This window comes from Artemia sp. Qi Xiang Cuo, chromosome 11 (genome assembly GCF_049724085.1).
Source record: "Artemia sp. Qi Xiang Cuo chromosome 11, ASM4972408v1, whole genome shotgun sequence".
NCBI classification, from domain to species: domain Eukaryota; kingdom Metazoa; phylum Arthropoda; class Branchiopoda; order Anostraca; family Artemiidae; genus Artemia; species Artemia sp. Qi Xiang Cuo.
The window spans coordinates 59158346-59173780 of NC_142804.1; the positions used below are offsets into that span (position 1 = coordinate 59158346).

General features: G+C 35.9%; 1 protein-coding gene across 1 annotated transcript in view; it reads left to right on the plus strand.

Annotated features, from left to right (window-relative positions):
• Window positions 1-15435, plus strand: part of LOC148947182 (general transcription factor 3C polypeptide 1-like) — a 193899-nt gene that overhangs the window by 177277 nt on the left and 1187 nt on the right. Inside the window, exons 23-25 of the mRNA XM_089096918.1 lie at window positions 2011-2173; window positions 5747-5933; window positions 10545-10635. Of these exons, the coding sequence (XP_088953044.1) occupies window positions 2011-2173; window positions 5747-5933; window positions 10545-10635 (441 nt within the window). The remainder of the gene's footprint in view (window positions 1-2010; window positions 2174-5746; window positions 5934-10544; window positions 10636-15435) is intronic.

A 15435-nucleotide genomic window follows, 5' to 3' on the forward strand; every position in this document is an offset into this window, starting at 1 on the left:
GCTCAACCCGAGTCGGCGAAGCTCCAAATAGGTATCTGGGGAAATTTGGAGGAAAGCACGGGAATTGTCAGAGGATTCGCCCCCAACTTTGAATAGCACTCCTGGCCGGAGGTAGAGAATTAAGAGATCGATACTTGCGCTACTCGGATCATTTTCTACATGCGAAAAAAAAGCATAATAAAATAAAGAATTTTTTTCTGTTTATCCCTGTTAAACTGCAGATTGAATGAACAATTGACATTTCAACAAGGATAAATACTCAAGTATAAGATACGATCTCATCCCAGGGGGTAGCATTCAGACTGTGGCTAAAGTTGATTTTACGGCTGCCTCAGTGAAAATAACGCGAGCCAATTGCGGATAAATGGCGCGGTTTAAGGCGGTTTCATCCGAATAGGTTCTAAATTATTTTGCAGGTTTAATAGTGGTCTAATTTGTAATAAGTGTTAAATGTAAAAAGTGTGCCATTATAGGAGAGGCTGTAGTAGTGAGGACTATGTAGAACGTTTTCTCTGTCATTTTCTTTGACTTGCATTGTGAATTTAGTTATATATTGAAGAAAATATTGTCTCAGAAGTGATAATTAGCGGTTAGTTGGAGAATAGTTGTCTTTCCAGTCAGTGTGTCACTAGTTATTTCTAGGAATTAATTTTTACAAAACTTTTTCTACAAAATAAGTTTTTTTCAAAGAAAAGTAGAGCTCCATTAAACCAAAAATGAGCAGAAATTAAGTCAGATAAACTTCCAAACGTAAAACTACCACAAATCATCATCAATAAATAAATTAAACCCAAAATGAACAGAAATTACATTAAATTAAGAGGTCAAACTCAAAACGAGCAGGAATTAACATGTGTATGACTGATGATCCCATGCCTTCTCAAGACAAGAACATAATTTTCACTTCACTGAAAAAAAAATGGAAGTGGATCGTAAATTTAATATACATTATGATATTTACTCCTTAAGGTCTTAGTAATTTTTGATTTACTAAAGTTAACAAAGTGAAAATAGTTGAAATTTATTTTGTTTTCTGTATTTAAAAAAAATAACAGTTAAAGAAACAAAACGACACATGTTTTGACTAAAAATAAAAATGTGGGGTGGCCCTGACGTAAAAGTTGTCCTTTTCCTGCGTCATTGCTTTTTTGTGCGTGACAAGAACTTAGTAGCATTTGTTAATATGCAAATTGGTTTGCCATCAAAAGCTACAATCTCTTCGTATGGCAATAAGTGTATGTTTTCTAATAATAATCAGTGATGCCCTAAAAAGGAAAGAAGTTAAAAATCGCCATGTCTTCAGTCACAGACTAGTGGAGAGTCAGAAGTTTGGCAATTTCCTATTGTGGTTTTGAAATGGAGATTTTGACGTTTGATTCCAATCAGCTCATATGAGATCTATACTTTTCTTAATGTGGCCTTTACCAGTTTCAGCAAATATTGGCCTAGCCAATGTTTTTTAGTGAGGATGCCAAAAGTAGCCTACATAGTTAGACCTAACAAGGAGCTACTAAAGTCAGCAAAAGTAAATGAAACGAATAAGTAGATATAAAACTATTGGGCGTTCGTATTGTGTCTGGCTTAGTCTTACGGTTCAATTACGATTTTTGCATATGCGGTCTTTTATGCTTGAATGACCTTATCAGTTTATTCATCTTTTATATATATCGTAGTCTCTTTTAAGAAAAAAAATTTTGTTGTTTCCCCTTAAATTTCTATTGACATTGTATAGAAAAAAAATGGTATTACAGGCATATTAGGCATTTTCCATTGATAGACCGGATTTATATGCCGTTTCACAAACACAGTTTACATAATAAAAAAGCTATTCCACTGACAATCATTACTTGAATTGGTACTGACGTCATCGGCTGGTTGTACTATACCGTCATTTATGGTTGTAACCTACGACTATGAGGTCATTCAACATGATGAGATAGGGTGATCCTTTAAGGTACCATATCCTTAAAGTATGCATAAACCAAAAATAAATTTTGTTTTCTTGTTTAGTTCTCACTTATCATCTGAAACGTCTGGATAGAGAGAAACTTCCTTCATTGAATCCAGAGAAAGGCAACCAAGTGTCTGATATTAGCGAGCCTCCATCTAAAAGGAAGAGGTTGTCGAAGGAGGCCGTGGATCCAGAGCAAAAACAGAAATCTATGCCATCACAGTACGTTCAGGTGTTTTTTGAACAGATTTTGCAGGTGTTTTATATATTTGTTGATTTTTTTCTTAAAGGAATCAGCCAATCCGGGGAAACGTCTCAGTAGGAACGTACGGAGCAGGGGCCTTGGGACCATGCCCCCATCGAAATCCTAAATTTTAATGAATTTCTTGGCATTTTTTATTTAGAATAACATACAAAATTATTTATTTTTATAATCCCTTCCCCCTTCAAATAAATTCCTGTTTATGTTTCTGGTTGGTATGCAGCGCTGAACAAAGCTGTATTTAATGTACTCTAGTTTGGGTGTTTCATGTAAATCAAAGGGAGCAGCGTGCTTACGTTCGTCTTAGAGGTTAACTGTGTTAACCTACAGAACAGGGTTACCGCCCGGTAAAAAAAAAATCACTAGATTTTACTGTTTTTTTAGTGATTTTCTTCAATAATCTAGTTATTTGTGTGCTGATTTAGTGATTTTTTTTTGTTTTGGCAACATAAAAAATCACTAGAAATAACGATAAATCACTAGGGGTGGTAACCCTGCTGCATGTTGTTGTATAGACATTCTTTCAGCTATTTTAATAATTCTTTTTTTTTCTGGTCATTTAGTTTTTAAAGGCAAAATGAATGGGGCTTCAAGTGGTGCTACTGGGGGCTCAAACACCTCCATTGGTGAGACGCTTTGTGAGACATTCGAACACCTCCGTTCCATTAATTTAATACATGGAATAAGAAATTAAATGTCAACTTCTTTGACTTTTGAAGATGTGACGAAGTTATTCATGCTTCCTTCGACTCCTAGAGTTTCAGGACTCTAGCTCTTACTCTTGGAGTTTTAGGAGGTTCAGCGCCAACCCCCTGAGATTTTGAAGATATGACACCAGTCTCCCTTTCAATTTTTGAATTTAGGTCCCACGCTTGGTTTCCCTCTCTTTAGTATTAGTTTGTAATACAAACACCTAAAAACAATTTGCTGTACTCCCAGATTCAAAGAATAATACCTCAAAACTCCGACTTTGTTATCATAAAATGTGTAAATACAATGGGAATGCATAGATATATAAATAAAAGCCGGGGTGGCACACTTGATTCGTCTCTGCTTGGCAATATGGGGCTTAGACTCGGTCTCAGCCGCCCCGGAGCCCGGGATGGCAGTGTCTGTGAAGATTGATAAATAATGGATAAAATTTTTACCTGTTTATTTATAAATAGCACAGTTCATATAATTATCCAGTAAGCTTATCGCAGATCATTTCTGGTCTTCGTTCTCGGTGCGAACAAAAAGCTTCTCCCACGTCTTTCTGCATTAGCGGGTTAGTCTGTTTCTGATTGTTTCCAACAAAGTGCATTATTCGTAATAGCAGGTTTCCTCTTGTTTCTGATTAGATCACAGTCTGATTTGTCTACCCGTGAAAAGATCTGATGTCGCCTATGTTTCTATCTGCAAAAACGTTCTCTGGAGCACTCGCACCTTGGTCCGGGTTTTTATAATGGGTGAGATAGGGAAAGATCATACTGGATGATTATATGAACTGTGATAAATAGCAAGGGATGTGTAGTCTAATAAATTATTTAAGTAAATTAGTATTATTTTCAGTTTTACAGTCCTGATACAGTTCAGGGTTACTAGCTTCATAGACATACTTATCAATAGAAAGGTGTTATTGTAGGTTCTTTAGGTCTGAAAGGGTCGAATAAGTAGACATCGTAATAAAATCTTATAAATATGAAAAATGTTTTTCCAAAAGTGGTACGTTTTACAAAATTTTGACTAATAATTTTTTATTAATAATTTATTTTTATTAATAATGAAATAATTTATTTATTATTATAACAAAATTATTCAAATATATTTTATAACGAAAATGATAACAAATAATCAATTGTGATTGCTGATAATCAAATTCTAGAACACACCCTATACCTCTGACTACAAAATGATCTATTGTTTAAGATGCAGGGGATCCAATTGGTTTCAAAGCTTCTAAGCCGACTTCTTTCTAGCAGGTCTTCCCACAAAAGAACTTTACTGTTCCGGTGTTATGAGATGGTTCGGGGTCTCCACTCTGTCATAACCTCCTTCCTCCGTCCCTATCCCCAAAGGGGAAAAATTCTGCTTTTGTGCCTCGTAGTAGTGTCGGGATGGACCTTACACGAGTTTTCTTGACAGGAACTGTGACAACAAGCAGTGCTGCTGGGTGATCTTGACGATTGTCGCCTCTCGTGGAAGTTATAGCCTAGTAAATGACGCAGCTTTGTACTTTATTTTGATTAATGGTTGCTTTTTCTGGGTTTCACTTCTTTTTTGGACGTGTTTGTGTTAAATAGCCTCTTCCTAGCTATGTTATTTATAATGGGTTGCCTCCTCATTGTAGGAGAGTAGCGCTAAGTTCAGAAAACCGCTAAGGTAGTGACCAAGATGGGTCCAAGCTTGCGCAAAGCCTCCATTCAACTAGAGGTCCCAGAGACTTCTTGCTGTCCGATTCTAAGCCAGCTGAAGCGCTTTATGAAGACTTGAGAAGAAGCTATTACTCGCGGATCTACGCCTGTGGGATCCATTGCTTCTCTTGAGGCCATAACAATGTCAATGATTTAAACTATATGAAAATTGACTCATGAAACGTTACGACTTTGAAAAACAGCTATTGTATTGAATTCTGACTGAAAAAAAATTCAGACGTTTGGATCTAGGCCTGTTGGAAGTTTCAGTAACGCATCTCCCGGCGTTAGGAAAAATGAAATTAGGCGACATAGAATTCATTTATTCCGGTTTAAAGGACAGGGACGGGCAGGGAGTTGAGCTTGTAATAAGAAACCTTTAAGTCTTGCTTTGGTTGCTAAGATATTTTAACTATAATTCTAGTTGTCTGCTGTATGACAAAAAGCTGCAAGTATCAGTTAGTGGGTATATGCCCCTGTAGAACCGACGGAGACTATAGTGACTCGTATCAATTCTACATACAGTTAATGGAAAAAATAGACAAGATTCCGGGCAGAGACATAGTATTTTATTAGGGACCTTAATGTCCAGGCTGGTGCTCATAAGGACAGATGACATCCTAGCTTCGATAAATTTAGTGTAGGGTAGAAGAGTAGCAATAATAGCTGAAGAATCCCCAGGAAGCCCAATTTGAATGTGATGTCATTCATTTGAAGAAAATGTTTTGTTTTTTTTTAAACTAAGCCTCCATTTTTTTTTTTTTTTTTTTTTTTTTTTTTTTTTTTTTTTTTTTTTAGGGAATATGTTCTTGTTTTCGACGGCTGAGCTATTAAATTTAAAGGCTCTAATCCTGATTCCGGATTTAGTGGGGAATTCAAGGGATTTTTCAGGCGATGTCTTTGAAGGGAGAAGATCGCATAATGTTTGAAAAATAACACTTTGGGGTCCAAATGTAAGAACTCTTCACATTTCAGTTTATTTTTTTTTTAAATTTTCCTGGGTGAAAGAGCTCTCGGACATTCATTGAGGGGGTAAGCTATTCCCCTTTCGTCTTTATGTTTAAGGATAGAAGTATCTATTTTGAATATTTCATGCAGATTTCATTTGTAACGCGTTCGCTTTTCTTCTTTTTTTTTCAGTGACAAATTTTTCGTAATTCTTCGTCCATGGATTCGCGTTGATGGATCACTAAACCGGTCAGGATTGTCATTTATGCTTCTTTCAATTTTGAGTCACATTATTGATAGACCTGCAACAACTATGACTGAAATTGCTGAGAATTTTCTACCCTCTTTGGCCAACATCATTACATACGATTTGATTGAGGTAAGACTAGACTGCTAATACAAAAACAAACTTTGTGTAGCACTAATGCGCATGACGTCGATATGCCGGTAAAAATTTGCATCTGAGTTGAAGCTTCTCTTTGGACTACCTCCCAAGAAATTTTCAGGGGTTCACGTTATTTTTAATGACGTACAGAGTGATCGAAAGGTACCTATCTTACAAATATTATAATATAGTTTTGGATCATATTTTTTCAAAAAGGAAAAGGAAAAAAAGAATCGTAGCATGAGGCTTTATTTAAAGTCTGATGTATATATCAACATTCACTTACAATACAGTATTGTGCGTTCCTATCTTCGCTATTGAATAGTTTCCGAGCACATCAAATGTTGCGCATTTCTCCTTGGCTCCTCCTTCGCGTGTGCGCAATGACGAGTTTTTAGCGCTGGATTGTGGTACGTGTGGTAGGAACAGTTGAGAAAACTCCACCGCTAATTACTCCGCTGACCACGTCCAGTTCTGGCGCTGTGATGTATATATATATATATATATATATATATATATATATATATATATATATATATATATATATATATATATATATATATATATATATATATATATATACATATATACATATATATATATATATATATATATATATATATATATATATATATATACATACGGGAGCCTGGAGGCTTAGCCGCCGGGCCCCGGCACGCGGCAGGCTTCTATGCATAGATTATTACTGTCGCTTGTCTTCTAAACGCAGACAATATTGTTCAGGTGGTGGGAAAATTTTTTTTTCTTCCAATGATTTATCTTGTTCATATTTTTGATTTTCAAAGGTATGGTAGGCATTGATGACCTTTCAAAACCCAATCACCATCCCTATCATTTTCAGTTTGTTTGGTTCGTTTTACCTCGTCTTATCTTTCGTCATTATAAATAAATATCGCCGAGCCTTTGTTGTTTTTTTTTAACAAAGGTATGGCATGCATTGATGACCTTATTCATGTCATCATCGCTATCATTTTCAATTTTGACGAGTTGTCACGTCAAAATTGACGTGACATTGACGTACACATGTACCTAGACGCCGGGAACCCCTTACCTCTCTCAAATACTTTACTCCTCCATTTTAAAGGCAAACAGTTGGCCTGCAGCTGCAACCAATATGACAAATACTTATTTGGCAAATTAAATTTAAAGTAAATCTCATGGCCAAACACCTTTTTAACATCCTTATAAACGCTTAATGTTTCGGATCTCTCAATTTCATTCCCCCATGTCTGTATCTCCTGATCTTCTAATCTTTATTTAACTATTCCTATTATATCAATCTGACTAATGGCGGTACCTCTACCATCATTCCATATATATGACACTCCTAATCTGTCTAATAAGGATTTAACCCTAAACGGCCACGAACTCTTACGCCCTGAAGCAAGTAGCTCTTCATAGGCCTCTCTAATAAGTTTACCTCGTGGTACCTGCACTACCTTCATCCAAAATCTAACTACCTGAACCAGCCTATGTTTACGGAGCGAAAAAAGCCCCAGCTCCCCTTTCAAAAACTGGGTATGCGTAGTCCTATGGAGGCCGAAAAGCCTTTTGTAATAAGTTACCTGAAGGGTCTCCAGCTGTTCTACCACTTCCATCCCCCATAATTCCCCAGCGTAATGAATAACTGGCATAATCTTCGTTAAAAATATTCTCTTATGCATTGCTAGACTTTTAATATCCATAACTGTACCATTCCTAAAAACCGTCGATATAGCCGCTTTCCCCCTTTTTACTGACTCTTTAATGTGGGGACACCAACTACCATTATTTTGAAATACAAAACCTAAATATTTTGAATTTTCAACTATCTTTATTTCGTCTCCATTAAACATAAACTTACCATTACATTCTTCATCCTTTCTTTTACCAAAAATAACTATTTCTGTCTTCTTAATATTAAGTTGGAGCTTCTTCAGATCTAAGTAATCTGCAACAAGATCTAACAAAATCTGTAATTCATGTGCAGACTTAGCTACAAGTACGCAATCTTCAGCGAAAAGCAAAACTGAAAATAATTTTGAACCAAGACCCACTGTCGGAGCCCGCCTTCTTTCCAAAAACTGAACTAAATCATTTATAAAAATAGAAAACAAACGGAGGGAAAGAGCACTACCTTGTTTTACCCCTTTACGGTTTATATATGCTCTAGAAAAACCCTGATCTTTTACCTTTACTACCACCTTCGTTCCGCAATACATGCTAGGAACTAACCTCACAAAAATACTAAGTAAACCTATACTTCTCAGAATATCTACCAAAGTCCCCATCTCAACATTATCAAAAGCTTTTCTTGGCTCTAAAAAAGCTGCATATAGACGGCTATTCCCTGTTCCCTACTTATCGACTAAAGCTCTAAGCGCAACTGCCCTATCTGCTGTACTATAATCATTCCTAAATCCTCCTTGCTCTTCATTTATAATCCTATTTTTATCTAACCACCTATCTAGCCTCCTATCTAAAATTTTTTCTATCACTTTACTAAAAACTGGTGCTAGAGCTATGGGCCTATAGTTATCATTTCACCTAGGGTCCCCCTTCTTAAAAAGCGGTATAACAACTGAAGTCTTCCATAATCCTGGCCACTTACCTGTAGATACAATACTATTAAATGCTATAACTAATATCGACAAAAACACCGACACAAATTTCTTAACCACCCAGGCTGGTATCCCATCCAAACCTGGTGCTGAACCTCCTTTCATCTTACTAGCTACTTCTCTAACCTCCTCTCTTGTCACTTCCCCTACTAATTCATAATCATTCTCCTACAGCGGGAAAATACTTTCACCTGAACATGACGACTGACTATCCTCTTCTAGCCTTTCACAGTCTCCTTCTAAATTCTCAAAATAACCAGGCCACGACTCCGGTGAAGGAGTTCGACTTGAAATATTAGCTCTTTCCATTCTCATTCTACTCCAAAATTCTTTAACATTCCCTAGTGTAAATCCTCCATCATCTTTTTCCTTTCTAAACTATCTTAGCTATTGCTATCTTAGATACATTAGCTATTGTTGTGTTAGCACTTGTTTTCCATTCTTCTTCTTGCCAAAGGTTTGGGATTTGACGTCAAAAGAGCCAGCTAGAAGTTGACATTCTGCTAATGCAACATTGTCCACAAGATTGAGAACATTCGGAATTGTATCGTTTTTTTTTTAGGTATAGAGCAGTAAGTAAATAACAAAGACAACATATAGACAAGTATTTTAAAGTTTTATTTAACTAAGTTATTTCAAAAGCTTATTAGCTGAGTTGATCCACTGACTGATTAACTACAACAAACTACTACTACAAACTCTGTATAATGTTTAACTGTACATTATATTTAAAAACATACAGTGATTGAAAGGGCACTTCCTATTTTACAAATATTATCAATTGTTTTCAGAAAAGAAAGGTAATGCAACTAGGCTCATCATAACATGAACTTAATCTTATTCTGCATACTGAAACGTAGAAAAAAAATAGACATTACCTCAGTAAATGGTTGATACATTAAAATAAAAATGTTAAATTAATTAAAATATATGATAATTAACTGAAAAATAAATAAAAGATAATGATAATTAAAATAAAAGTCACCAAGCGATCTCAATTGCAAAACAAAAAGGCTTCGGCTCTTAATCGATCTGACTTCTCACAGCTAATATTAAAACAACATAGTACGACTATGACGTACTATGACGTAACATATGACGTACTATGAATTCTCCTTCTGAACTCTTGATTTTTTTTTATCTTGCTCTAATCGGTTTCTGAACAGTACATCTAACACAATTTTTTTTTAAAGTTTTAACTTGAAAAGAATCCTTCTAAAAAAGACCTAAAACTTCTGGAAAAGGATGGCAATATCACGTTGATCCTTTATATTAACCCAAGGTATCCTCCCAAATGAAACTGTGAACCTAAAAATGCAGTTCAGTCGTACTGTTGTTTACCATGAGGTCAATATACCTGTAAAAACTTAAACTCGCATCTGAATTAAAGCCACCGTTTCGCCTACCTCCCAAGAAATCCTCGAGCGTTTCACATTATATTTAGAAACATACAGTGATTGAAAGGGCACTTCCTATTTTACAAATATTATCAATTGTTTTCAGAAATGAAAAAGAAAAAAAAAAGTACCGACTGAATAACCGATTCAGTCATCCCCCATAATATTTTTTTCAAGAACTCCTATAGAAAGCCATTAAAAGTCACGTTAAAACTCATTTTTGATAACTTCACGGGTTTTCTACTTGTTATTAGCTCTAAAAAGAATTCAGATAAGAATTTGTATGATCGCCTAACTACAAACAAAATAATAATAATATATGCTTTATTCTCCTAGATAATTAAAATTATCTAGAAAACTGATTTTGTTCTTTGAAAATTCCACGATCTGTTTTCAGTTTCATTTATTTTTATTCTTATAAGCTACATAGCTTTCTATTATGACATTGTCCACATAACTGACAAATTCCATTATTCCATGATTTTTTTTATTTTTTTCAAATTAAGATCGTAGATTTCAGTCCCTGTATAAAAATGTTTAATAATAATAGAGTGAATGAAGACTATTGTACATATTTTTCTGTGTAGATGCTTGAAGAGATGCATTGTGTCACGCGATATGTTGTCATGAAACAGCCAGTCTCTCTGTTTTCCAAAAGAAGGTTGATCCATGAAATTCGTGAGTATTTTGCTTTGCTGTTTCAGTTAAAATGAATGTATTTAGCATGTATTTATATATTCACTTATTATTTGAGGCGACTTGATTTTATTTACTGATAATACAATTTTACTTTTCTCATATTTTTCACGCAATTAATTGACTTTTTTAACTGAGCCAAATAGGAGAGAATCCTTAGAAAATAGAAAACTGATAGAAAATAGAATTACTGGCGCTATGGACAGAATGGTGTTAGCCAGATTAACTAGACAAACAAAATCCGAAGCAAGTTTTAATTGATTTGAACTAATTTGAATTAGGAACAAGGTTGCCTATTATCACTATAGCTGATCAATCTCCTACTGACTGCAACCCTTTCACTCACAGACAACTAACCTAGCGCCTTTATTAAAGGAACGGCAATAGACACAGTGGCATATGCCGATGACCCAATCTTAACAGCGAAGTCTCATCAAGAGCTGCACTCTCAGCTAACATTGTTCACTCGTCCACCAACCTCTTCAGGATGGCCATCAACACCTCATAAACAAAAGCCATGCGCTGCTCACGCAAGTTCGATTCACGGATAAATTTCAGCCTTCAGCTTGGTGGATGTACGATTGAGCGGATGGTAAACTTCACTTACCTTGAGAGCTTAATTACTTCTAATAACAACCAACTCAAAGACATCAAGAGAGCGAACTTCAGTTTTAAAGCTCTGATGTCCATCTGGAGTACTAAGAACTTAACAACTCTCAAAACGAGACTCTTCTACTCCCTCATTATTCCGATCGCCATCTATGCCTGTGCATCCTGGACGCTTAAAACAGACGATCAATGCCGCCTAGCTGCCTTTGAAACCAAATCCCTACGATGCATCGCTGGTATCACCTACCACGACATAATCTCCAACTCCAAGCTTCTCCATAATATGAAAGTCAAATTTACTTTGACTTTCATATTATGAAAGTCAATTTTGTCCAGTATTTACAATACTGGACAAAATAAAACTAAAATAACTGAAAGTGCTTGGATGTACCAAACGCAGAGCTAGCACTCATCTCTTAAAGATAACCTTCGCTGGACGAGTACACGGTTTTCACCCCACAGGTTACCCTCCGAAGAGATGGAAAGGGAACTTCTCCCCCTACAACCTATCACAACTTTACCGCCTGGCCTCCAACAGAAGCACCGACAGGAGGCATATCAATTAACTGGTTAAAGAAGAGGCCCCAAAACGACCTTCAAGGACGGATGGGACATAAGTCAAGTAAGTCAAGTCAATTGAAATTATGATTTTAATTAAGTCTAAGTTTCTTTTGATCTAACCTGAAATTTTCTGATGATATGCAAAATCTTTCGATCCAGCTCATTCTCAGGAATAGAATATATTAGGGCTAGGTTAAATTGTTGGACATGTGCCAGTTCCAAAAATATACCTAAATATACGTATGTCGCCTTTCGGTAAAAGAAGATCTTCCTCATCGACTCGTATAAACTTCAATTAAAAAAAGAAATGATAAATAAATACAACTGATATTTTTTTAGGTATTTTTAATCAACTTTGTGATCTTGTTTCTTTGTTTAGTCTTTTTTATTTTAATATTTTATTTAGTTTTTTTCTCAGAGACAATTTTAAGTTTTCCCTCTTCTCAGTTTTTCATGCTCTTTGAGGGTGCGACAAGGGTTGACTGTGAAACAGCATCTAACCGAATAAGCAAATCTTCCAAAGGATCCCTGGCAAAAGACCTCTATTGACTCAAAATTCGACTATACTTACAGCAAAATTTTAGCTGTTATAAGATATGAACAAAAAAAACGATTTCTTAGCTCGATGTTCTTCCTTAGAGTCGAACTCAAAATCAGTGTCACTGACATTCAGCAAGGCAATCCAGATTCACAAGAACTTGAATGGAATAAATTGGAACCTGGATTGGGAGAGGCATTTTTATTGGGAAATGTATCTGCCCCCCCCCCAAAAAAACAACGCCCCTGAACATGAATCATCTTATACTGATCTGATTTGGCTGATCTCCTTTGGCTGATTGTAGTTTACAGCCATAGTTTAAAAAAAAAAAAACTTTTCTTGTCAATGACGGCACATTAATATGCATTTAAGAAGCAGAAAAATGCACGATAATATTGCAATAACGTCATAAATTGTATAATATGGTTTTATACAGATATACAAATTGGAACCTGGATTGGGAGGTGCAACTGCCCCCCCCCCAAAAAAAAACGACGCCCCTGAACATGAATCATCTTATACTGATCTGATTTGGCTGATCTCCTTTGGCTGGCCGTAGTTTACAGCCATACTTTTGAAAGAAAAAAAGCTTTTCATGTCAATGACGTCAGATTAATATGCATTTAAGGAGCAGAAAAATGCACGATAATATTGCAATAACGTCATAAATTGTATAATACGGTTTTATACAGATATTCAAATTTATACAAATTGGAAACTGGATTGGGAGGTGCAACTGCGCCCCCCCCAAAAAAAAAAACGACGCCCCTGAACATGAATCATCTTATATTGATCTGATTTGGCTGATCTCCTTTGGCTGACTGTAGTTTACAGCCATACTTTTGAAAAAAAAAAAACACTTTCATGTCAATGACGTCAGATTAATATGCAATTAAGGAGGAAAAAAATGCACGATAATATTGCAATAACTTCATAAATTGTATAATATGGTTTTATACAGATCTACAAATTGGAACCTGGATTGGGAGGTGCAACTGCCCCCCCCCCCCCAAAAAAAAATGACGCCCCTGAACATGAATCATCTGATACTGATCTGATTTGGCTGATCTCCTTTGGCTGACCGTAGTTTACAGCCATACTTTTGAAAGAAAAAAAGCTTTTCATGTCAATGACGTCAGATTAATATGCATTTAAGGAGCAAAAAAATGCACGATAATATTGCAATAACGTCATAAATTGTATAATACGGTTTTATACAGATATTCAAATTTATACAAATTGGAAACTGGATTGGGAGGTGCAACTGCCCCCCCCCCCCCCAAAAAAAAACGACGCCCCTGAACATGAATCATCTTATACTGATCTGATTTGGCTGATCTCCTTTGGCTGTCTGTAGTTTACAGCCAGTTTTGAAAAAAAAAACTTTTCTTGTCAATGACGGCAGATTAATATGCATTTAAGGAGCAAAAAAATGCACGATAATATTGCAATAACGTCATAAATTGTATAATATGGTTTTATACAGATATACAAATTGGAACCTGGATTGGGAGGTGCACCTGCCCCCCCCCCCCCCCAAAAAAAACGACGCCCCTGAACATGAATCATCTTATACTTATCTGATTTGGTTGATCTCCTTTGGCTGACCGTAGTTTACAGCCATACTTTTGAAAGAAAAAAAAGCTTTTCATGTCAATGACGTCAGATTAATATGCATTTAAGGAACAAAAAAATGCACGATAATATTGCAATAACGTCATAAATTGTATAATACGGTTTTATACAGATATCCAAATTTATACAAATTGGAAACTGGATTGGGAGGTGCAACGGCCCCCCCCCCCAAAAAAAAAACGACGCCCCTGAACATGAATCATCTTATATTGATCTGATTTGGCTGATCTCCTTTGGCTGACCGTAGTTTACAGCCATACTTTTGAAAAAAAAGAAAAAAAAACACTTTCATGTCAATGACGTCAGATTAATATGCATTTAAGGAGGAAAAAATGCACGATAATATTGCAATAACGTCATAAATTGTATAATATGGTTTTATACAGATATAAAAATTCATACAAATTGGATTCTGGATTGGGAGGTGCAACTGCCCCCCCCCCCCCGTCCAAAAAAAAACGACTCCCCTGAACATGAATCATCTAATACTGATCTGATTTCGAGAATTAATGTCCTATTTAAATGGTCCTGTATTATATTAAAACGGTGGGGTTGTCTAACATGACATTATCCTTGTTGGTTTATATGATAGGAATACCTCTAGTGAAAGCTGTAAGGAGGAAGGGGATATTGAGGCTTGATTTATAAAGAACTTTCTCTGTACCGAACCAGCATATTTTATTGTAAAAAAAGGATATATTGGCCTGGTTCCAACAGAACCAGATTAGTGGCAGTGTGGGGTTTATTGTGTTATCTACTGTGGCACTATCCTTCTTAGATCGTATGGGACGAAAACCTGCAGTGACTGCAGCGAGGAGAAAAAGGAAATTTAGATTTGTCCTTATAAAATAATTAAAAGGATTGTTCTACCTGAGCTGGGTTGGTGATATTGCCGGGTTTGCAGTAGTATCTGCAATGACAGCACTGGGGAGGATGAATATAATATCCGTTCAATTACTCTTCAAGATTTCCGCAATATAACGCGCAACATTTTGTAAGGTTGCCTTTGAGCTCGAGAAACTCTCAATCGTAATTCCTCTCCCTAGCCTCCCGTTAAGTAAACTTTCCTATGAAAATTCGTACACCTTGCACATTAATGTTCACGTTATTAGGACTTTCAAAAATCAAAAATGGGCAAACGTAGCGAAGAAAAACTTTTCTTCGCTGAAACTAAGAATGAATCTACAGCCGAAATTGGGAAGTGGGAGTTCTCAAGCTTCCAACCCTCCCACTACTTCATGGTATTCAAAGGTTTTTGAGGACAGGTCTTAAAGCTGGAAAAAAAGAAAGTTTGGCCTAGTGTCTGCTTCTTTTTCACTTTAAGCTTTGGAAAAGCTTTCCTAAGATTTTAGCCCCATCTAAACCAATTTTTTTGTTCTTTCTTTTGTTTTATTGCATATTTTTATACAATCTTTCAAGTAGGAGACAAGTCAAGGTAG